Genomic DNA, 23901 nt, shown 5'->3' on the forward strand with positions numbered 1-23901 from the left:
GTAGTAGAGAGAGGTTTCAAATGATGTACAAGTCAACCCATTTCTGTTGGCACTGTATCATCAAAACCTGAGGAATTGCTGTTAAGTGACCATTGAAATTATGATTCTGGAGATTTGTATGAATCAAATGACTCCTCTCTTAGCTTCCTGTAATTAACTTGCCATAGAATTACACATGTTCCTAGGCTATTAGTTGGGTATTTCTTAAGAAGGAAAAACTAAAAATCATAATAATCTTCCCATTGGAAGCCAACTAAAACATATTTTAGGGACTTCACTTTATATTTGCCATTTAGGGGGGGAAAAAGTGGTTGTGGAAATTATTTCTAAAATTGCTTGAGGATATTAATTGAAAAGACTGAATAAGATTTAATAAAATCAGTAATTACATTTGCTTTCTGCTCTTTTAGTCTATGTCCACACTGCACGCTAATTTTGAAATAATTCATGTTATTTCGAAATAACAGAGTGCGCATCTATACAGCAAGCCCATTATTTCAAAATTATTTCAAAATAACAGCTTCTTATTCTAAATTCTGTAACCCTCATTTCATGAGGAGTAAAGGAAGTTGAAGGAAGAGTGCTCTTTCTTCGACTTCCTGCAATGTAGACAATGCCAAAAGCCAAATTAAGCTATTTTGACTTCAGCTGTGCAATTAACGTAGCTGAAGTTGTATATCTTAATTCAACTTTAGCTCACAATGTAAATGTACCCTTAGTTTTTAAAGCAATTTCAAAAATGATTAACATAGTTGCTTTACCTGCTGGCTTTTTCATTCTGTCTTATGGACTGGAATATCTTGCACTTGTCATGTACATTCATAGTTATACCTTTTCTCTTACAATCTACAAAGAAAACATTTGGATTTTGAAATTGATGCAATTAATTATTGAAGCTCCTCCCGCCCCGCCACCAGTTTTTACATTTGGAAGATATGAATTCACTTCTGAAAAGATCTAGAAAATATGAAGCAGTAAAATGTCTCTCTTTTCTTTTTAGGGTTATCCTGGTACTAGAGGAGATAAGGTCAGCACTACAATAATTTAAAAATTGAAAGCAATAATGGAAAGGATTGTAAAAATGTATTGTACAGTATTAACAGGTTGAGTTGCTGAGGGCGTGAGATCAGAAGGCCCTATAAAAACAGAGTTGTATTAAGACTCGTACTGAGAAGAATGATGGGCATGTGATTTAGGCACTGAACTGAGCTACCAAAAAACTGGGTCCAGGGCTAGGTCTTCTTCAGACTCCCTATTTGAACTTGTACAAGTCATTCTGTCTCTGTTCCCCATTTGTAAAAGTAATCCTTCCTTTGTCTATCATTTGCTTAGCTCATAGGCTCTGTGGGGCAGAGAAAGTCCCTTACCATGTGTGAAGCTAGCGCAACCTTTGGAGCCTCTGAATTAGAGCTGGTTGAAATAATTCAAATTCTGAAAAATGTCCCTTTTACCAACAAGTTCTAATCTGGATACTGCTGTAATATAAATATTAATAATATGGAAAGATTTTAAGTGAAATTATAATCTGATGTTAACCACACACTGGGAATGTTATCATATGCTGCCTTCCCCTGGTTAATGTTTCATACAGACAAAGAAAAAAATCCCCTATGAAACAGTACTAATTGTCTATTTCTACCATTTATCCCCAGGGTGCCAGAGGAGAACCAGGTGACAAAGGCCTCAAAGGAGACAAGGTACATATTTTGATTTCAAGATGTCTTTAAATTAAACCCGAGCAAACATAAATCAGCCTAAAAATCCTTTTCAAAAGGTTTTAGCTGATAATATTACATTGCTCTGAAAAGAAATTGAGATGTGATTACATGGAATTTTTACAGTATAATTAAATTCCCAACCACAGTGTGAGAATCCCTCCCAATGCAAGAGCAGAAATCTGGTGAATGAGACTCTGCGTGGTAGTCACAAAAAATATGGGTTAGCTATATATGGCCAAAAAGTAAGCAGCATCTTCTTGTGCCAGGTAGTTGTGTACCTGCTGCTATAGAGGAGAGTACATAGAAAAGCCTCCATCACTGTCTGTAGGGTAACTTTTGGGTTATATGGCCCTGTCATCAGTCGCTAGGAGGAGGAGGAGTTTCAGGGCCCTTTAAATTTCAGCCACTGAGTGAAGAATATTTTCCCATGTCAAGGTGCTGGGACTGCTGAACATATTGAGCTGCGTTAAGTCCCTTAGGATGTCTGGTAGCCCATTCTGGCTAACTAAAAGAGCCACCCACAGCCCTGGCCACTTTGGCCAGTAATGTCAGTCTGGTATGTGATCTTCCAGGGATTTTTCATCTTCAGACTGTTGAGGTACAAAGAGTCTGGTGCCCAGCTACCATGAAAAATGTATCTGGAAAAATTGGCTACTTGTGTTTTGTAAAAAACCACGCAAAACAAACAAATGCCAATACACCGTGTGCTTTGGAGAATACCAAAATAAAAATGGATGCTGTTCTGTCAAAGATCACTCAGTGTGCTTTTGTCTTTTACTTGTCTTGTCTTTTACTTTACAGGGTTATATAGGTTTCCCTGGAATGTTGGGGCAGAAAGTAAGTCAATATGATATAAGGTCTCCTTAGAAATTTGAGTAAGCATCCACACAGACACTTGGTTTATTGAGTGGTTTCAGCAGCATTTAACTTACAGAGCTATGGATCTTGGTCTTAGGGTATGAAAGAATTGAGAGCTTCATTTTAATCAGTAGACCAGTGTTTTGAGTCCATTGAATCAGTGGTTCCCAACCTTTTTGATATCGGGGACCAGCAAACCCATTCACAAACTTTTGGCGGACCGTTAACATTTTATTTGCATATTTGCATATTCATTATGCAAATAAAATATTAGCAGTCCGCCAAAACCACAGCTCCCAGAGTCCCCAGTGCCAGCCCTAATCCCTAGAGCCCTCCCCACCCCTCCACTACCCCCCAGTGCCAGCCACTGACCACGGAGTCTCCTGCACCCAGCCCCCCCAGTGCCAGCCTCCTGCCCTCAGAGCCCCCCAGTGTCAGCCCCCAATATTAAATCCCAAATGCCTTCGAGACCCCCACCACCAGACGCCCCCAGTACCACCAGCATCCTGTTTCCAGAGCCCCACTGCACCCAACCCCCCAGAATCTCACTCAGTGCCAGCCCCCAATATTAGCCCCGTCCTCAGAGCCCCTCAGTGCCAGCCCTGCCCTCATAGCCCCCCCACTACTCTCTCAGCCTGTAGAGCCCCCCAACACTAGTCCTGCCCCTGGAGCCCTCAGTGCCTGCCCAGTCCCCCTCACCTAGCCCTGCGCTGCTGCCCATGTCGCTGCAGCTCTGGGCGTGGGGGCTGGGATACAGCGCCCAGTGCCTCTCCTCCCACTGCAGCTGTTGGGACAGGTGTGGCCTGCCCCGCCTCTCAGCTCTCCAGTGCTGAGCAAAGCAGGGTTTCCTCCCTCTGCGCAACCCTCCTGCCACGCGGGGAACCGCTCTGCTGCAGCCGGAAGGAGACCCGCCCCTGTCTGGTGCTCGCTGGCTGAGAAGCAGGGCACAACAGGCCTCTCCCAACAGCCACAGCAAGAGTGGTGTACCCTAGGCCCTGCCCCCAGAGCTGCCATGGCCCAGTGGACAGAGGAGCGCGGCCTGGCAGCGGGCTGCAGCCCAGCGGTTGGGAATCACTGCATTGAACCATTATTTTAGGTGGAGATTACAGGTTTTGGCTCTGACAAGGATAATTTTTGTCATTTCTCTTTTCAGGAATATTTATTTGATTAGAAACTTGCTGCCGCTTTAGGTTTTTAAGCTCTTGGTGACTTCATAAATTATTCAATAGCAGTGTTCAGAATGACGTTCTGTTAAATAGCAGGGCTTATCGTGACCAGTTTTGGTACCTACATTAATGAAGAACTAGACAAATAATTATAATCCATGTTTAAAGACTGTTTTCTGGGCACAATTCTTAAAGGAAGGCCTATATTAACAATTATCACATTTTGTCTGGGAAATTAGGTTAAGAAAATACTGGCTACTTCTGAAGAAAATAACAGAGGAGAGAGCTGGCCACCTTTCTTACTGGGGATTGTATTACTTAGGGATTTTTGCAGCAAAGCAAGATACTTTTAAATGTGTCAGACAGAGTTTCATTGGCCAAGTTGCCTAGATAACCCCATGTCTTCTAATCTGTTTCTGATTTCTCCAGTTGGCTTCTTATTTAGATGAGGGACCTTTCTGAGGGTCTGGGGATAAAAATAAGAACAAAAATATTTTTTAAAGTATATTGTTATAACCATGAACTGGCAATTTATTTTACAACAACAATGATATTCTGTTAGGGCCAGACTGCACATAGAGAAATAGCATACAGTATATTTAACATGCTATATTATTTGCTGTATTATATAAGACACGTATTACCAATGTAATACACATTTCTGTACTCAAGTCCTGCTTCTATTTCTCCATTCCCCCACCTCCGCAAGGGAGAAATGGGTCCAAAGGGAGAACCTGGAGTGCCTGGGCACAGAGGACCTATTGGAAGACCAGGAAAACGAGGCAAACAAGTAGGAATTCTGTTTTCTCTTTATGAGTTTTCTGGGATTTGTGTGGGAGTCAACCCTGGCCAGTCATACAGTCAGAGTGGGAGGGTCAAAGGCTGTATGTTATCTGAAATGTTACTTTTCCTCTATTAATAACAAGATTTTAAGTTAAGTGTAACAAGGCTGTGATCTTACCTCTGAATCCCAACCAGCCTGGCAGCATGCACCTGATGGGCTCCACAACTCTGCCCTCATCTGATCTGGAAACCAGGCTCCCCATTCTGGCTCTAGACTCAGTTAAGGGGGCCAGTTCTCCGGGCCCACTGAGTTACAGTCAGCACAGGACAGGACCCAAATTGTTGGGAACAACAGTGGTTTCACTCCCCAAAACTGAGGCTGACTTGGAATCAGGGCTTCTGATTCTAATTTTCCTCCAGATGCCAGTTGGCCAAAGGACAGCTCTGGGAGCCACAGATAATCAGCAGGTAGTGATCCTCCAAAAATGCCATTGCCATTGGTGGCTGTGAGAAGGGGTGGACAGTCTTCAGGCTAAGATGAATTCTTAGCCGGCCAGAAAAGCTGGCTTTATGGACCTGTGGGTACTGGAGAGGCCGTAGTGGAGGCCTGCATCTGGTCCATCTCCTCAACTAACTTTCTCACCCACTTGGATTTGTGGATACACTTTACGGTATCCCATTTCCACCCTAAGGAAAAGTGTAGAGTTTTGGAAGTCACAAGGGCCCAAAGCTGGTCTTTAACCTTCACACATATTTCTTTCTATCCCTCTGAAGCATTGCCACTTGGATCCAGGAGTGTGAGGGACTGTAAACAATGGGCAATGCTATATGGCAATTTACTGACTTGGGGACCGAGTCCAGCAGGGTGCTGCAAAGACTGACACTGGCAGCTTTATTGCACATCTTTAGTAATGGCATGGAAAGATAGATAGGGAGCATACCAAGTACATATGCAGACGGTAAGATCTGGAGGGTATTAAAGCCATCACTGAAAACAAACTCTCCAGTAGTGCAAAATTAGAACTATGTACAGGAAATAGCCACATTACTTTAGGCATTGAAAAAAAAAGAAAGGGTAACACTGGAGGTTTCAAAGTATAATGGCTGGTATACTACACTCTGAACCCAGCAAACTGTGTTCAAATCTCAGTGAGACCCAAGTGCACTTTTAGTGGCTCTGTAGTGCATTGGACTTGTAGGCTACGTCTTACTTCAAAGTAAGAATAAGAGCCTCCGGAAAAGGGCACTTTTTCCGGAGGATTGGGGCCAGTCTAGACACTCTTTTCCGGCTTTTTTAAAAGCCGGAAAAAAGCGGCGGACATTTTTATTTAAATGCCGCGGGGGATATTTAAATCCTCCGCGGATTTCCCTACGACGACTCGTGAAATTTACATGCCCCTTCCGGAAAAGGGGCCAGTGTAGACGTAGCCGTAGAGCTGGGAGGTCATTCAAAGAGTGTGGGTTTGAATCCCATCAGAGGGCACTTTTTCTTCCTTCCTCATTAGTATAGTAGGGAATAGTTCTACCTGGTATGTAGGAGGCTGGAGTTTGAGCCCCTGATGAGGAAACTGCAATTTTTGAGGGCAGAGTAGTTGATGATCCCACTGGTCCCTTCTGGCCTTCTAATTGATGAATGAATATAAAATGTAACTAATTACAGTAGTAAGAGGTAGATAGCGGGGAAATAGTAATGCTGAAGTAACTGGGGGCTCTCGTTCAGCTCTGAGCACCACATGCCAGAAATAGATCAACAAATTAGAGGAGTTCAGTGAAGAGAAGAAAAATGATTAGAGCTGAAGGAATTGAATTACAAGGTAAGATTAAATATATTCAGCTTGGCTAAACAGTGACAAGAGTTACTCCATCTTGACTCAGAGAGAAACTGCTTGTGTGCATTGGAAAAGAGCCACCTGGCACCCAACTGGACTAGATTAATACATTTGTGGACTCATAAGGACCATTGATCTGTACTTCAAAATCATAGTAATGTCATCTGTTCCCAGTCTATGCTGTATGTTAAGCACTTAGTACACAGCCAGACAGTGCCATTTTAAATTCCAGTCCTGCAATTGGATCTACATGGGCAGACTCTTTAGTTCAAGTGGATTTTGCATAGGTGTGACCATCCCCATGGCTCAGATTGCAGGGGCTTTGGAGGTTACCACATGTAAAGAAACAAGGCTGTTACAAAACATTCTTATCACTGCTTCCTCTTTATGGAGTAGATACCGAGATCACGTTGGCTAATCATGCTGGGTACGTGTATGGAGCCAGTCATCATGTACTACATAAAAAGATGAATCCTTGCACTCTGAAATTGTGACAGAGGACATGGAGCAACTTTTTAAATAAAAATAATTTAAAGCTGGTACAAGATAAACCAGATGAAATAATATTATAGGTAACGTGTTTATTTTGGGTTCAAAATAATTATATTTATAGAACTAACATTTTCAGGTTCTTTGGGATTGGTGTGAAAGCTGGTAATTGTATGCAGAAGTGGAAGCAAACTTCAATACAAGTTGCATTAGTTACTTGGGAAAATGTAAAATATTACATTAATTACTAACTCAGAAGAGTGAATATGTATCATCAGTTGCATTTTAATACACATTTCCTCATACATCCTGAATCAATTTTAAACAATAACTTTTGCATACAGTTTCAGGAGCTCCAGCAGCTTCCTTTAAGAAGCTTATGGTCAGTGGCCAGTTGAAGGTATTTTATTTTCAAGATGGTTACACCTAGCACTGAAATACTGGAATCACTGGACTAATTTCCTAGTGGTTCAATGTCAGGAGGAATAAATCCATTAGTCAGATAATTAGTCATAAATCCAATAAGTCAGATAATGCCATACCCATGTGGGAAATTTTTAAATACCAGGTATTTTTGCAAAGTTAATCCTAAAAATAGGAGTACTACCCAAGTGCAGATCATGCAAAGTAAGTCTGTTGCATGCCACAAAAGCAACATTTTGCCCTGTCAGAGGTGAATTTTTAAAAGTTGCTATGTGCCCCCCTAACATCATTCTTAGACTGTGTTAAAGTTTCCCACCCAAAAGAATGGAGACAGTGTTAACCCTTTAATGGGGAAACAAATATAAGGCATGGTGCTCACAGTTTTGCTCTAAAACTTGGAGTTGCAGTAACTTTTGATCTTGTAGTTATTGAGCTTAGGAACTTTGTCACATTAAGTAATTCTTTATTTAATAAGTAATCCCATTGTATCATATGAGTAGCTGTGGTATAAACTACCACTCAGCATGATAGATATCTAATCTGGCCTTAAATTAGGAGTCAAAATCCCACATCTAGATATTAACATCTAAGCACTCTCTGGGTGTCTACATGTCAATTTGAGAACTAAGTTTATGTCCTGACGGTTGAAAATTAGGTTTCCCTTTTTGTAGTTGATCAGCTAAACTGAAATTATTTTTATTTTCTGTTTTTAAAAAAATCTTTAAAACATTATTTTCTGGCTTTTCTGGCTTGTCTGTTACATATGTTGCCTGTGCTAAATGGGAAATATGTGTTTAAATGGCTATTTGTTAAACAGAGAAGATAGCTTTCACCCACACAGAGTCATTTCCTGTCTCCAGAAACAGCTGACATCCCTGTATAAATGCCTGCATAGCAGCTAAATTAAGAAAGTGTTACTTCCAGTTCCAGTCTAAGATCCATCTTGTTTATCTCATTGGCTTCTTCAGCGCTGTGCTGAGTCTTCAGGGGCATATCCATTCTGAAAAGACAGGCAGACTGTGGATCTCATAAGTCACTGCCTCACAGCTCCCAAACTGACATAAAAAGCCCCTCCCTCTGCTTTTCAGCATGGAAACTGATACTAAGTAGCCAGTCCAGGATTTCTTTGTTGACAAGGTAGAATGTCTTACATTAGTAGTGAGCAAATACTGTTACATGGGGAAAGGCCCTTCCCAGCAGCAGGGAACCAGCCCTCGGGAAGATTAAGTTTTGTCTTTGGGAAGAGCTTTCCCAAGTGCTGTAGGGCTTGGTGGAAAAAAACAATGCAAAAGACATTCTGGTGTAAATGATTGCCTTGTTTGCGCGATCTGCATCCAGCAAGGGAGTGCTAGTTGATTATTCATCTATAGTATATTTCACATGAAATCTAGCACATTCCAAACCATCCAGTATATGACAGTTTATTTTTTTCTGTCATGTATTCCTTCTGATAAGGAGGGTTTCTAGGAAGTTTCTTGGTTTGATTTTTTTATTTTTGAGCTCTACCAGTTTTGTATGCTTGTTGCATAATGTGAGTGATTCATGCACATCATCATGAATAGTCACATAGATACTAAGGTTCATTGGTGAAACAGCAATTATTTGAACAGGGAAGAATACTGCATTGATTTTGGATGGGCCCTGGCTATTGAAATACTGCAGATGACATTTAAAGTTATCCATGGGATACAGTGTATTATATAACACAAAATTATTTTGGTGTACATAGCAGTGTGTTCTCTCTATTACTCTGAAACAAGACATGCAGTGGCCCGTCGTTATCCTCTGAACGTATGTTACCCTTGAGTTACACCACCTCACTGGAATTCAGCACCTTTGGGATTAAAGGAAAGTTAATACAATATAGACGGCTTTTACCATGCAAAATGGTGTGTTTTGTTGCATCAAGGTCAAGTAAGTTAACCCCTGGCCTATGATGCACCATGGAATTCAGGATCAGTTTAAAAAAAGAGTAAGTGAGAGAAATATAAACCTCAGGTACTTGACAGGTAACAAGAGAAATGTAACTAAGTGCTGTCATATTAAACTTAGAAACATTTCTAGTAAGACACCGAATTTCTGAACAATTTGTATTTGATTCATTTTTCTAATTGGCATTTACTTTTACTTTCTGATGGAGGTATTAAAATCTACATGGGTGATTTTAAAGCTTATGAAAGAGACAATACTAGCTAGAGACAGGCAAAGAACTGGCAGACACTGTGCAGTCCCAGGGAAAAATTTTCAAAGGACCTAAGTGAACATCAGTAGCATTTTGGCTTCTAAGTGCCTACATTAGTTGTATAAATGGGACTTAGGCTCCTAAATCACTTAGTGGCTTTGAAAAAGAAAAAGAACCCAAAAAGTGACACTAAAAAGGTTCCGTGTTTATTGTGCCCCATTGATTCCAGATCAGATGTGCTCCACTGACAGCAGAAAAGAATTTTTTTCTGCCGTCCCTGAAAACTCAGCCAAGGCAACAATAATCAAGCTTCCCTCCTTGTGCATCATTCCCAGTTATAGAAGCTCTGCAGGACAACCCCACTGTCAGCAAATTATGTCCTCCTCCGTCACCTCAGCACAAACCCACCCATTGCAGGCTTTGCCCGGGTATAGATTGGAATTTGGTAAACAATTCTGTAGATGAGGCACAAGGTCCAGTAGAATCCAGCCCACCCTCCGATGCCTTCTGCATGGCCAACGGAAGTCAAAAACCGTAAAACTAATTTGAATCACTCATATCTACCATACAACTTTGACTACACACAGAGAACAGATCTATTGAAAAAGTCTAGTCTTGAACAGAATCACAATAGGGATTTTCCTCTTGATTGCTATATGAGAATAAAGTATCTTTCCCCTTCCAGTATCTCCATGCATAGTGGGCATGAAGTGACCGATGTATGTGCTTCCACTGGTGAAGCTGCTTTGTGTACGTTAAATGTAGTAGATAATAATTTGTTGTGTCTTTAGTAAATGTTTTTCATATGCTAGGGGCAAAAGGGAGACATTGGACCTGCTGGAATTATGGGCCCACCTGGCAGGCCTGGTCCTTCGGGTCAACCGGGTCCACCAGGACCTTCTGTATCAGGTAAGAGAGGCCACCCTTAGTAGTCATATTTCCCATCTTCCCTCCCTCATCCCCTCTCCTAACCTGTACCATGTTGTTAATCAGGTACAGATATGTCCATGATATCTTGGTTATTCAGCTGCAAGCTGCAAGAGACTTCCCCTATTGGCAGGTTATTCCATAATAGTCCATTATGCTGGTTCTACTTCCTCTGAAGCACCTGCTATAGTTGCTAATATTTTTAGTAAAAACATAATCTGGGCCATAAGGTTCCCTGAAGATCCTTGACTGTTGGTATTAACTTTTGCCACCCCAATATCAGCTTTTATGTTGTGGCACATGTCTAGCTTTCTTCATCTCCAAAGAGAAATAAAGCTGCCTAGGGTTTGTGTGAATCTGTATAATTGTCATTAATAAGATTCTTCCTCTCACCCCCAACCTCTGTCTGCATCTCTGCCAGGAACTCAAAATGCAGAGAACACAGAGCCATTTGCAGCACACGTGAGGGAGCGTTCTTACCTGAAACCTCCCTCCTGTTGTGATGGGCTTGTGGAAGAGGAAAAGCTATGGCAGCCTTGGAGAATTAGTGAGTCTGCATAGTAGATCATCAAAATATTCCAGCTTACAAAGCAAGGTTGTGCCTTCTAATCACCTGCTGCAGAATTGTCGTGCACCGCTCTGCAAAAGAGAAGGACATCAGGTGTAACTGATACCACAATGATAGCTGAGAGGAGATTGGGGGGAGCGGAAATAGGATAGAATTAAAAGGATTCTCTCTCTTTCTCCTGTGTGCTGAAAATGCCTCTGTGCTCTCTGTGTTTGTGGTGCATTTTAGGAGATTTTGGGGAGGGGGTATGTGTGGAAGATCTTATTATTGAAAATTATACAAATTCACACAAACCCTAGGCAGCTTTGTTTCTCTTTGGAGATGAAGAAAGCTAGACATGTGCCACAACATAACAGCTGATATTGGGGCAGCAATAGCTGATATTAACAGTCAGGGATTTTCCCTTAATTACTTTAAAATGAAGCAAAAAAAAAAGGGTGTTCATTTGGTTTCTGGCTTTTTTTTTAAACAAAAATAAATGCCTGGAAACCGATATTTTAAATGGGTACCTGCTGTTTGTGCTGCTGCTTATCTGCTCAGTTTTCTCTTTTCTTTTGCCACCTCTAACCTTATTCAGTGGGTGAAAATTACCTTATCTGTAACGGCTTGGACATGTTATAGTCCTAGTAGCTGTTTGGGAATGGATCTTCATACATATGAGGTCCTCAAAAAGAAACACCTAAGCATAGATTGAAGCAGCAGAAAAATATCAAAGCCACATTTTCTCCATACTGCTGGGAGGGCAACCGAGATCTTGAGGCTTAAGTTTAAAGATTCTCCTTTTACCTGTGATTATGCCCCTCCCCATACTGTTAATATAGGTCCTCTTAAGGCCTACTTCCACAGAGCAACTCTCAGTGAAGTCTACAGGAGACAACAATACTCAACAGCTTTCAAAACCCACACCATAAACAGATGAGAATTAAACGTATTGGTATTATGAAGTCCACATGCAGCTGTTCCCATCTGCGTCTGGTTTGTATTCTGTACCGTAACAACATAACATGGCAGCCTGCTCTTTTGCTTTCTAGGACAACTAGCAATAGGACCAAAAGGGGAAAGAGGCCTTCCAGGGCCCCCAGGAAGATGTCTGTGCAGACCTCCACAAAATGTGAATATCCCACCATATGAGGAATCCGTGATTGGACACAGCTCTCCAAAAGTCCCTGCGGTAAGGCAGCTTGTTAGGAGGGTAAGGCAAATGATATCTTAGTGCTTTGATTTCAAAGGCGCTGTGTTGGTCAAACTTCTGGATCAAAGGGAGAGCTTGCCTAATGTCATCAATGTGTTTGAGCATTTTATTTCTAGTATATAAACTTTGAAAGTCAGTCTAGGTGAGGGACCTATATCCTATAACTAAGCTCCAAGATTTGGGTGATTGGATACTTTTGACTGTATTGAAATAACATTGTCTTGGGTATGTGGTTTAGCCTATTTCTGGCATTCCTTATTTTGGGATTGAAGACATTTGCTCTTACCTCAGTCTTGGCTTGACAAAGCCCTGGATGGGTTGATTTAGTTGGGATTGGTCCTGCCTTGGGCAGGGGGCTGGATTTGATAATCTCCTGAGGTCTCTTCCAGCTCTATGATTCTATGATTTTGAGGCTGCTTTTATATCGACACTTCATTTGAATATTTTAATGAGTACTGGATAAAGGAAGCAGGCTTGGAAGCCATGTATATTCATAACATCATATCCTAATAAAACAGGGTTGTTGTTGGTTGCATCCCGTCACGTGCTAAGCAATGCTCTCTCCTTAGCAGTTCTTCTGGCTTACTCCATTTGTCCTTGCTCGCTTCAGTGTTAAGAATTTAGATTTAAATTTGCACTTTTACTTCAAACCCATCTTTGTGCACCATTGGCCCTCCCCTACATCACTCTAAAGAAATTTGGCATTCTGAGACAGCTGCACCCATAAAAGACCACAAGAGACCTTTCCGGGCCTTGCGTTCTAGGTTTCATTATGAGCAGGGCTCCAACCAGAGCTGAATAATACAGTAAGCATCTACTTCCATTTACAACTCATTCTTATCACAGCATGTCACTGCCCCAATATCCCCAATGCCTCCTCCATTCTGGGAGCTCTCTGTTGGCTTTGTGTAAAATATCAGCTCAGGTTTTTCATGTCATTAACCACAACTTAATCCTATTCTCTGTAACTATGGCTCATTTTAATTTTCAGATCTTTTGTAATGTTAAGGATATGAAGGGGTCAAATCTGTAGCTGTTGAGAAGACAAAACTGCCATTTGAATTCAACTGAAGTTAGAGCTACTGTATTGGATCTTCCTCTTAACCATGAATGTTTTATAGCTGCAGACTCAGTTCTCTGTGGGGGAGTCTTCACAGTCTTCCTTCATTTGATTTGAAGGCTTTTTCATTTAGTTCCCATTTTAATGGTGCTGAGTTTTGTTTGGGGCACTAAGACATTGTCATGCTATGTAAAAAATAAATTACCCTTGATTTTTTTTTTAAAAAAGAACTAATTCTGTTTATCTTAGTGGAAATCAGGCTCAGACATTGTTACTAAATCCATTTTCTTCAGATGCATTCGATTTACTTTTTCTTAATTTAAAAATGTTTTGAATCCTGCTAAAATTAATTTGATTAAACTTCTAAAGGAAGAGATTACAGCTTAATGCCTCTTGCTGCCAAATTTCAATGACCGAGACATAAAAGTCTTTGGGAAGCTCATTCTATTTCTCCTAGTTTTGAACTAATTTTTCTATTCAATTAAAGAATTTGCTTTGGATGGAAACAGACACATATAGAGAAGTACAGATTTCAGTGCCAGTGAAGTCTGAACAAAGTAAAAAAAGCCAAGTAGGGGTTTTAGCAGTGTAATTAACTATTTATTTTGCAATAAATGTGCATGAAGAAACATTGTCACACTCAATGCGCACCCCAAAACCTGTTCACATGCGTTTTGTAGTTGTGTAACCTACACACCTAAGGTACATCTACACTGCACGCTTATTTTGAAATAAACTATTCCGGAATAGTTATTCCAAAATAACTTATTTCAAAATAGCATGTCTACACTGAAGGGAAGCCTCAAAATTAGTCCAAGGCTGGCTTCCCTAATGCAGATGTGCTATCTTGATTTAGAGTCCTAGGAGGCACTGGGGAGGAATAACTTAGAATGGCTCTGGGGAGCAGCTATTTCGAAATAGCAGCAGGGGAGCATTTACACATGCCTTTATTTCGCAATAGCTATTTCAGAATGGGCGTTATTCCTCATACAATGAGATTTACAGATTTCTGAATAAGCCATCCGTTATTTCAAAATTATTTCAAAATAATGGCATGGCTGTGTAGACACTCGCATTGTTATTTCAAAATAATGCTAGTTATCTCTAAATAATGGTGCAGTGTAGATGCACCCCTAGTGAGGTTCACTGTCCCATGTAGTGGCACTTAGACCACATATGGCGAGAGATAAGAACAAGGGAGCTATACAGCCCAAGTTGCAAGCCATCTGGCTTTCTAGCTCAAGCTGTAGACGCTCCTATACTAAACACCACAGATCTCAGGTTCAAATACTCCTGGTGGTGGTTACAGTTGATCCTGCAAATACCCGCATGTGCAGGGCTCGACAAATCACTGTTTCTACTCGCCCATGGAGAGTAGATTTCAGCCGGTTACCCCATTAACCGGCGGCACGGTCATGTGCAGTGAAGGGCTGGCGAGTAGATTTCACTGCTGTTTGTCTAGCCCTGCACGTGTGTGTATAAGCTTTTGAATAGGCAATGACTTGCACAAGCATTGTTATGGGAATAGCTATTGTACTGAGCTTTTAAAACTTGGCCCTAGGAAATTTAGGCACACGCTCTTTAAAACTCATCTCTCTTAACTATTACTAGTTGTTCTTTGGTGACCTGGAAGTGCACTGGATTACATTTTAGCATAGTAGTATGAATACAGAGCCGCTTTTGGAATCAATCTATTACATCATTTTTCTGTTTGATTAGCAACTTATGAAAAGCTGTTTGTTAACCCTGCAAACTAGACCCCATGGCTGAAACACTCTATGAAAAGATTCTCAGTGATTTCCCTTTCTGTGTCCCAGATTTTTGTGGTGAACAATCAAGAGGAGTTAGACCGGGTGAACACTGAAAATGCGTTAGCATTTCGAAGAGATCAGAGAACTCTGTATTTCAAGGATCCCATCGGATGGCTTCCAGTCCAGGTAAAAACATGACGATTGTCTCAGAAGACAATCTGATTTCATGAAGATTTATGCACCTGTTTAAAAACAAGTTTCGTGCTTTTGAACGCTGGATTTCATAAAGAAAAATTAAAATAAAAAGAAATTCTCATTTTCCCCTGGGTTTGAGCACCCCAAATATTTTCTGTAGAAATTTCTCATTCAAAAAAGTGAAAAGCTGCTGAAACTGAGTAAAATTCTGGAATCTTAGCCTTAGCTCATGGCTCTATTAACTTGACAATGGTTGCAGGTTTTGACAGGGGAGGCAAGCTACATGGGCTCATGGTGCCTGGGTTCCAGGAATATTTCTGGTTTGGGGATCCAGCGCCACCAAAATTTGGGGCTGGGTCTCTCCCCCAGCCCTGCCTACTGCCCCTAGATTATTTAAAAGGGTCCAGGGGACCCTGTTCCCACTATCAGCAGCACACCAGGTTTAAAGTAGCCTGCAGCCACTGGCTGCAGGCATGTTCCTACTAATTTCTGTGGGCTATCAGTCAGGCCCTTTATGAGACTCTTTCAGTGCACAACTTGAAATAACATGATCTGAACACCTGGTTATAATGTGAGGCTGATCACAGAGCAGGTCATATAAAATGTCTCTCTGAAGGACACTAAACCGTGAAGAAGGACATTTCACTAAACCGTTTCACTAAACCTTGAAGAAGTTTAGATTCAGATCCCAGGATCCCAACTGGCTCAATAGTTGGCCAAACCAAATCCTGGAAAACCCCAAACTTTGGCAAAGATCACATTTGGATCCAAACTATGTGGCTCTGTCACCCACTACGCTACACCCTGTTAATGATGATCAGTCTCTTATAGTTCAGGTCTAGTAATTGTCATGTGTTTATTTGGATAGCTTACCCCTTTCTATCCTGTGGATTACCCTGTAGAGGATGGCAGCACCTGTGGAGATGGCATTATCCAGGCTGGGGAAGAATGTGATGATGGCAATACTATTGTGACAGATGACTGTATAAGTAAGTCCTATATATTCAATATTATTTCTTCCTTTATACTACATGCAAGTGCATTCGATTTTCCTTCAGACATGCAAGTAGCTCTAAACACTAGGCAACATAATATCTTGTATGTATAGTATCTTTTATCACAAAGGATCCCAAGTATGCTTTTCATGCTTCACAAACAGGAATCACCTCTGAGGTAGAACATGACATGTGTATTTTCTAGGGCTTGATCCTGCAATTGATTTATACACAGAACTTCTATGGAAATCATTAAGATTTTGAAGCAAGACTGTGCCTTGTTAGTGTACTGCATAAATATTTAAGACAGGAAGGGCTGCTCTAACCAGTTGAAGTTAAAATGATGATTTTAGGTAGTCAGGATCTAATTACCCAGCTGGGACTTTGTCCAAGATATTGGGACACAAGTGTTCCTATTTCTGCTAGAAGAAATTAATAATGGGCCAGATCCTGGTCCCATTGAGATCAACTGCAGTTTTGCCATTTACTTCAGTGGAATCAGATTTTGGCTGAATATATTCACTTCTAGGTCGACTCAGGACTGGTTCATGCCAAGTAAATTGGCTTTCATTTTGCTGGTCACTTGTTGCCTTCTAACAAATAAACAGTTACTAAATTACCTAGTTTTCATAAATATCCCCTTCTGCATGCTCATTTAATCAATGATTATATTCCCTTTGACTTTTGCCTCACAGCTAAATGAACTTGGTCTCAACTTTTAAAATTATACTTAGAAAAAATCACTGACTTTAAAATCAAATGCCAGTTGCTGACCAGCCAAAAATGATTACAGCAATTGCCATAAAAATCAAGGTGAGTTCACAGTTACCAATCCAAGGTTTCTTTGTATACCACAGTATGGAGCTAACCAAGACCTGCTCCCATTTAAGTTCAAAGGGAGTTTTGCTACTGACTTGAATAGCTTACTTCCTGCTGCTTGGAACTGGAAATAATTCAACTCTCCTGTCTTGGGGTAACCTTGCATGCATATTGACATTGCATTGGCAATCACTGTGCACAGATGCAAGGGATTTTTTTAACTGAGAAATTTATGCTTAAAAGAAGCACACAGGATCTTTTTCAGGGGGATAAGGCAACATGCCACATTTATTGATAATATAACAAAGTAGCATATGCATTTACACACACACACACGTCTTGCTGATGGAACAGATAGATTGGGTGCGAGAAAGGAGCCAGGTTCTTGTCAGTACGGACTGATGCTCCTTTTGGCATGATGAGAACCCTGAAGAACCATACAAGACACCCCATCATTTATAGGATTTTCCTTCCATGTAAGTCTATGCATTTTGCCTAGTCAGGCCTTAATCAATTATTCAACATCACAATCAATCTTCCTATGACATATGCTTATCGAGAGGAAGTTGTTCTCACGGTCATTTGATGTCCATATGCTGATGACCCCTCAGGGGTGTTGTCTTCCGGCAAAAGTTGTTATTGGTTCCCTATCAAGGGATGCTTGCCACTAACTTCAGGGTTCGTCAGTCTGCCTCGGTCCAGTTTGCGTCATCAGCATGCTTTCACTTACTTGATAATTATTTGGTGCTTCTGAGTTTCTGGCCCCTCCTCTGACCATTTGATCATGCAGTGGCCTTCACACGTATGTCTCCTAAAACATTCTCTCTCTCATTCACACAAACAATACATTTACAGAATTGCAGCATGGGACAAAAGGGTAATTCTAGTCACTTTAACAAAGTTACAAAGTCTTTCAACATTAAACTTCTTTCTATCTCCTTCAAGGCTTTATCTAATGCTGACATCACTATGCATTACAATATTCCATCCCTTCATAACATCAGAACATCAAACAGAGCCAGAGCTAAGTTAACAAAGCTCCCTGGCCTGTCAGAGACCTACATTTTGTATTTAAGTTTAATCCAAACCTTTTGCTATAACATACATTCATTATAACTAACTGACTTGCTAGTTACAAAATTCCATGGCTACAAGAAATAATAGGTCTGCATAACATACCTTTGTGTAGGGGAACCTACTTATAGTAGATATACTTGCATAATATGTAATGTTGAGGAGAGACCCTGACTGGGATTTTCAAAAACACCGATATGGTCCTGTTTGTCTTTCCTGTATTCCTGACTTGGTTGTCTCAGTTGTGAAGATGCCCTTTTTTTGCATGTTCATTAGGATGTCACCATGCTTATTGTGGAGATGGCTACCGACATGAGGGAGTAGAAGATTGTGATGGAAAAGATTTTGGATATTTGACATGTAAAACATATCTCCCTGGGTATGGATAAAACTATCTTCATTTTATTTTTTTTCATTAAGCACTAAAACCAAAAGAATACCGCAAGAATGTATTTCACTAATGCACGTTTGGTTTAAAGCATGAATTGGAAATGATGTTCATATATAGGCTAACTGTATTGACTTTTAGGGCTAAAGTCTACTCTCAGCTACATGCAGGTGTAACCCACACACATTCGGGGTATGGTTTACTGTTCCAGGTAGTGGCACTTAGATCACTTAAAGAAAGAAAGTATAAATGAGTTTGACAGCCTTAGCTGAGAGCTAGCTGGCTTTATAGTTCATGGGTAGAGGCATCTGTACTACACTCTAGAGGTCCCTGGTTCAATTCCAGCTGTCTGTGTCACAGATGTGCCTCCATCCTGGTTAAGGAGAGTTGGACAAAAATGCTGCACATATGGATCAATAATGGTCCTTAATTTACTAAGAAGAATCTCTGCTTTTCTGATGTTATCATTAGACTAGATTTCATAATCTTTTCAAGAGTAGGTAAATCCAGAATTTCTACTATAAAATCAGGATACTATTATTTGCAGTATAAGATAGGAGGGGGGAGGCACAACGCCAATTTCATTGTGTGTACATCAGCTATACGGGGAAAGAGCCCAGTTTGCTCTGCGTCTGCTGTCTGGGATTCCTTTGGTTTTGAGCCCATCAGCCATTTCCTAGTCCAGGCATTTTCAAAGATCAGAACTATCTACAAAAATATTAAATAACAAATGCAAAGCTGTAATTCTGCTTGGCAGAGTACTTCATTGCAGCATCTGCTTATTGTTGATTTGCCTTGTCTGCATTTGTGTAAGTGGCTTCCTCTGGTCAGCATTCTACCTCCAATAGCCATACCTCTATCTCACTGTCAGGTATCATTACTATCTAGCAGGAAACATTTAATTTGTAAATGAAATTAACTTCGGAGTCTTCATAGTTTGTGAAACAATAATGTGCTAATTGACAGGGAAAAGAAACTACAGGACATTTCTGCAAACTGCCTGCTGTGTTAATCCTCATAGAGTGCGATTTCTGAAACAGTCACAGACTAAGAGTTTGTGCTGCTTGATAGGTTGGTTTGCTTAGGGCACGATTTACAAAACTGACTAGTTATTGGGACGTCTGAATTTTAGGGGATAACTTGACATGTCTTCAGGGGTCTGGTTTTCAGAATATGCTGGGCAACTCCCTTCTGAAAAATCAGTCCCCCTTTCATTGTCTTAAGCTGGGTACCCTGTAAATGAAGACACTGAAAATCATTAGTGACTTATGAGATACCTCAGCTTCGATGTAAAGCTAATTGTGAAAGACCATTTAAGTCATCTTTTTTTAAAAAAAACCTAATCAAAACTGCTTTTGTATAAAAATTTTGACGTCAAAATCTTAGCTTGCATAAATCGTCACAGCTCAGTTGAAATCAGTGAATCTAAGACAATTCTCTCCTGCCTCCTACACAGACACACACACATACACACACAAACATCATAATTCCTGGCACTTAATCAGTGTTTTTCATCAGTGCTCAAAGTGCTTCATCATGATGTATATGTATTGTTATTCCAAATTTGCAGATATAATTTGAGGCACAAAATTTGAGGGTCTAATCTAATGCCTATTTAATTTAATAGAAAGACATTCATTGACCCACTGTAATTTACCTAAGATTATATACAGGCAGTCCCCAGGTTACGTACAAGATAGGGACTGTAGGTTTGTTCTTAAGTTGAATCTGTATGTAACTCGGAACTGGCATCAGCCGCTGCTGAAACTGATCAGTTTCAACTGCGGCTGAATCTGGATGCCAGTTCTGACTTACATACAGATTCAACTTAAGAAACCCAGGCGTCCCCAAGTCAGCCGCTGCTGAAACTGATCAGCGGCTGATTCCAGGAAGCCTGGGGCAGAGCAACTCTGCCTCGGGCTTCCTGTAGTCAGTCGCTGGTCAGTTTCAGCAGCGGCTGACTTGGGGACGCCTGGGGCAGAACAGCTGGGGTGCTGCTAGGTTGCTCCGGGGCAAGAAAAGCCCCATTCGTAAGTGCGGATCCGACGCCAGCAGAGTTAGGGCGGGGAGTGGGGCCCCCATCACACCCTCCCACAGTACCTTAAAACTTTCTCCTGGAGGAAAGGTAATATTCTATGCAAAGTTTTGTTGCAGTAGCTCTTATAGGCTACGTCTACACTGGCCCCTTTTCCGGAAGGGGCATGTAAATTTCACCAGTCGTCGTAGGGAAATCCGCGGGGGATTTAAATATCCCCCGCGGCATTTAAATAAAAATGTCCGCCGTTTTTTTCCGGCTTTTAAAAAAGCCGGAAAAGAGCGTCTACACTGGCCCCGATCCTCCGGAAAAAGCGCCCTTTTCCGGAGGCTCTTATTCCTACTTCAAAGTAGGAATAAGAGCCTCCGGAAAAGGGCGCTTTTTCCGGAGGATCGGGGCCAGTCTAGACGCTCTTTTCCGGCTTTTTTAAAAGCCGGAAAAAAGCGGCGGACATTTTTATTTAAATGCCGCGGGGGATTTAAATATCCCCCGCGGATTTCCCTACGACGACTAGTGAAATTTACATGCCCCTTCCGGAAAAGGGGCCAGTGTAGACGTAGCTATTGTGTTCAAGTTATTAGAGCACAAACATACAAACATTCTCCTTTATATATTAGATTTATGGTGGAAGTAGGATAAGAAAAATGCCCATGGACTTCAATAGGGCCTGAATTTTACGCCTAGTGTATATTAGACTCTGCAGGATCAACTTCACTGGCAGTAGTGACTGACATAGAACATAGCTAGAAATTGCTGTCAGATGTAGTTGGAATTTCCTGACATTATATTTATGTGAATTGACTTGAGTTCTTCAGAAAGCTATTCCAGGTACAATGTGTTGGAAATTTGAATACTAAAGGGTATTCACAACCAATCCATCTATAATATTTGTAAATGTATAAAGGAAAAGAAAATGCATTAATGGTCAAATATTTCATCCATTACAACTGATGCCCATTCTATTTTATCTTAGGTCTTATGGAAAGTTACGGTGTACTTCTTATTGTTATATTGACTCTACACAGTGTCGATATTTCACATGAAGGAAAAATGGAGGTGGGTAGCATCCCACATGTAACAGATACACCAGGTGCTACACTTTCATCAATCTGAAAAGGACTAGGAAATCTACACAACCTCTGTGCAGAGAAAAAAACAACTATCATGCTGCTGATGGCTCTTTGAGATGTGCTTTTAAAAAAAAAATAAGTCTGACTGGAAGAAAATAGGACCACTGCATCCTGTCTTAACAGAAAAATGTCAAACAGTGTTTGCCAATAAGACTTGTGTTTCACATGGCTGCCTATGGGAACTGCTCTTTGTGAGAATCACCAGACTAAACCACTGGAAAACTGAATTTCACTAAACAGGAATATTGTGTAACAATACAACAATACCTCGACTTAGCACTGTTAGACCTACATACAAACTCTTCAGGGTTTTTGTTTTTAGACTTTCTCAGCATAAACACAAGGCATATCCTGGATGCGGTGTTTATAGAGACTATATACTCCTTTACTACAATGTGAACTTTGTATGCGTTGTATCCGCATGAATTATAGTTTGTGACTACAAATTAACCAAAACCCTTACAGGTGAATTCAGTCCAATAAGTGTTTTTAAGGACAGCAAATCAGGGAAAGGGACTGATTGACTTTATTGACAGTTTATACAGTAGATAAGAAATTGAGATGTGTAGATATATGTGTGTATATATGTAAGTATGCAAGTGATTCCTACAGGGCCCACAGTTGTTGAACACAATAGCCAGATTGGGTGGACAAACTGTGGAATGGCCAGGAAATGTGGTCTCTTGAGAGGAGATCAGACTATAAAAGAAGGCAAAAATTTAACACAAATAAATAATTTTCTTATTCTTTGTCAAGCTGATTGTCTTCTGTGTTATTACTGAATCTTCTCGGAGTGGGATGGTTTAGATTTAGAGTTTCCAGAACTACATAAAAAATATTGTGAAAATTAAAATATGGCCATTTAGTGCATGTCTAGCCAGCAAAATTGTTTCGAAATAACTAGCGTTATTTCAAAATAACTTAGTCCACGTCTACACAGCAGGCAGTTATTTTGAAATAATGTCAAAATACCGTCAAGCTGGAAGACTTCTTACTCTGACTCCTGTAACCCTCATTGTATAAGGAGTAAGGGAAGTCGGAGGAAGAGTGCTCTATTTTGAAATAAGTGATGAGTAAATGCTCCCAGTTTTGAAATAAGCTACGCAATTGATGTAGCTCAATTTGCGTATCTTATTTCGCGTTAAGCCCTGCTGTGTAGACGCACCCTTAGATGTTAATTTTCACTTGGGTTTCTATACCAGAGATCCTTTCTATTCCTCATCCACCTGATCTGAATCAGTTATTCGGTCAAGTTCTACACTCCAGATTTCCTGTCCTATCCATTGCTGTCTGTTTCTACTCTTGTCTAGCATTTAATACCACTGAGTATATATTATCACTTTCATATCTCTATAGGACTACTGATAATAGTGTGTTAATGGATTCTCCTTCAGTCCATATGCTGTACAGATTATATATATATTGTTTTTGTTTTTCAGAAAAGTTGGTCAAATGTATGTGACTCCAATAGCATTCAGGGTAATTTATGTATTTGTTTATTGGTGGGTGTTTAAAGTACAAATTTTATGTTGGAAGAATATTGAATATGCTACATGAAAATGCAACACGTTTGCAATTAAAGCAACTGCTCCGTATAAGGACATGTAGAATTCATGATGATAAGCCTCGCAATCAGTTCTAATTTTCATATGGGCCACTTGTTTCTTCTGCTTTTGTGATAAATCTTGTATGTGGCTGTTTGAAATGCATGAGTTACATGTACCATGCTGGAACCATTGTCATATATACAGTTACTTCTGTAAAGGTGAACTAAAAGTGGGTGTTATGTTACAATGATAACGCATAAAAACAACCAACAAATACATATATCTTTTACCACGTGTGTAGAAGACATGGCTTTAATTCTGCATGCCCATTGTAATATTGGAATTTGCTGGTATAAAAATAAAGGCAGTTAATTCGTTCTCTGAGACTCTCTTGCCTGTATGAGTTATGCTATTATGAGGTATTGTTTGTAGTCCAGCGCACTGATCATATGATCGGTCTTTCTTTTTCTTTTCTTCGGTCCATTTTTTAAGCAGAGGTGTTAATAAATTATCATCTTTTAGTTAGATTGGTGTGGTTTGGGTACATTTCCTTAATATTTTATATCCTGAATAGCTATGTAACCTTCATGTAAGAAAGCTTTATGTTGGTACAAGCTGAAAGTGTAAGCTACAGCAGTGCTATAGTAATGCTGGCCCTATGTTTCACAACATAAAACTGGGGGCTCCAAGGGCTCATCTAGACTACACAGAAGATTTGAAAGAGGATAAGCAAATTCTGTTGGAATTTGCATATCTTCTTCCGATCTCACTT

The 23901-nt window shown here is 40.4% G+C and overlaps 1 protein-coding gene across 3 annotated transcripts in view; it reads left to right on the top strand.

Moving 5' to 3' along the window:
- Positions 1 to 23515, top strand: part of COLQ (collagen like tail subunit of asymmetric acetylcholinesterase) — a 62479-nt gene extending 38964 nt beyond the window's left edge. For 2 of the 3 annotated variants that reach the window (XM_075922129.1, XM_006133230.4), the window contains 10 exons: positions 1001 to 1027; positions 1653 to 1697; positions 2520 to 2555; positions 4452 to 4532; positions 10261 to 10357; positions 11975 to 12114; positions 15013 to 15132; positions 16010 to 16130; positions 18306 to 18408; positions 21426 to 23515. In XM_075922129.1, the coding sequence (XP_075778244.1) occupies positions 1001 to 1027; positions 1653 to 1697; positions 2520 to 2555; positions 4452 to 4532; positions 10261 to 10357; positions 11975 to 12114; positions 15013 to 15132; positions 16010 to 16130; positions 18306 to 18408; positions 21426 to 21495 (840 nt within the window). In that variant the 3' untranslated portion in view covers positions 21496 to 23515. The remainder of the gene's footprint in view (positions 1 to 1000; positions 1028 to 1652; positions 1698 to 2519; positions 2556 to 4451; positions 4533 to 10260; positions 10358 to 11974; positions 12115 to 15012; positions 15133 to 16009; positions 16131 to 18305; positions 18409 to 21425) is intronic. The other variant, XR_012901972.1, reaches the window with a different exon arrangement.
- The last annotated feature ends 386 nt before the right edge of the window (positions 23516 to 23901 follow it).

The sequence above is a fragment of the Pelodiscus sinensis genome, chromosome 2 (assembly GCF_049634645.1).
Source record: "Pelodiscus sinensis isolate JC-2024 chromosome 2, ASM4963464v1, whole genome shotgun sequence".
In the NCBI taxonomy this organism is placed as follows: Eukaryota; Metazoa; Chordata; order Testudines; family Trionychidae; genus Pelodiscus; species Pelodiscus sinensis.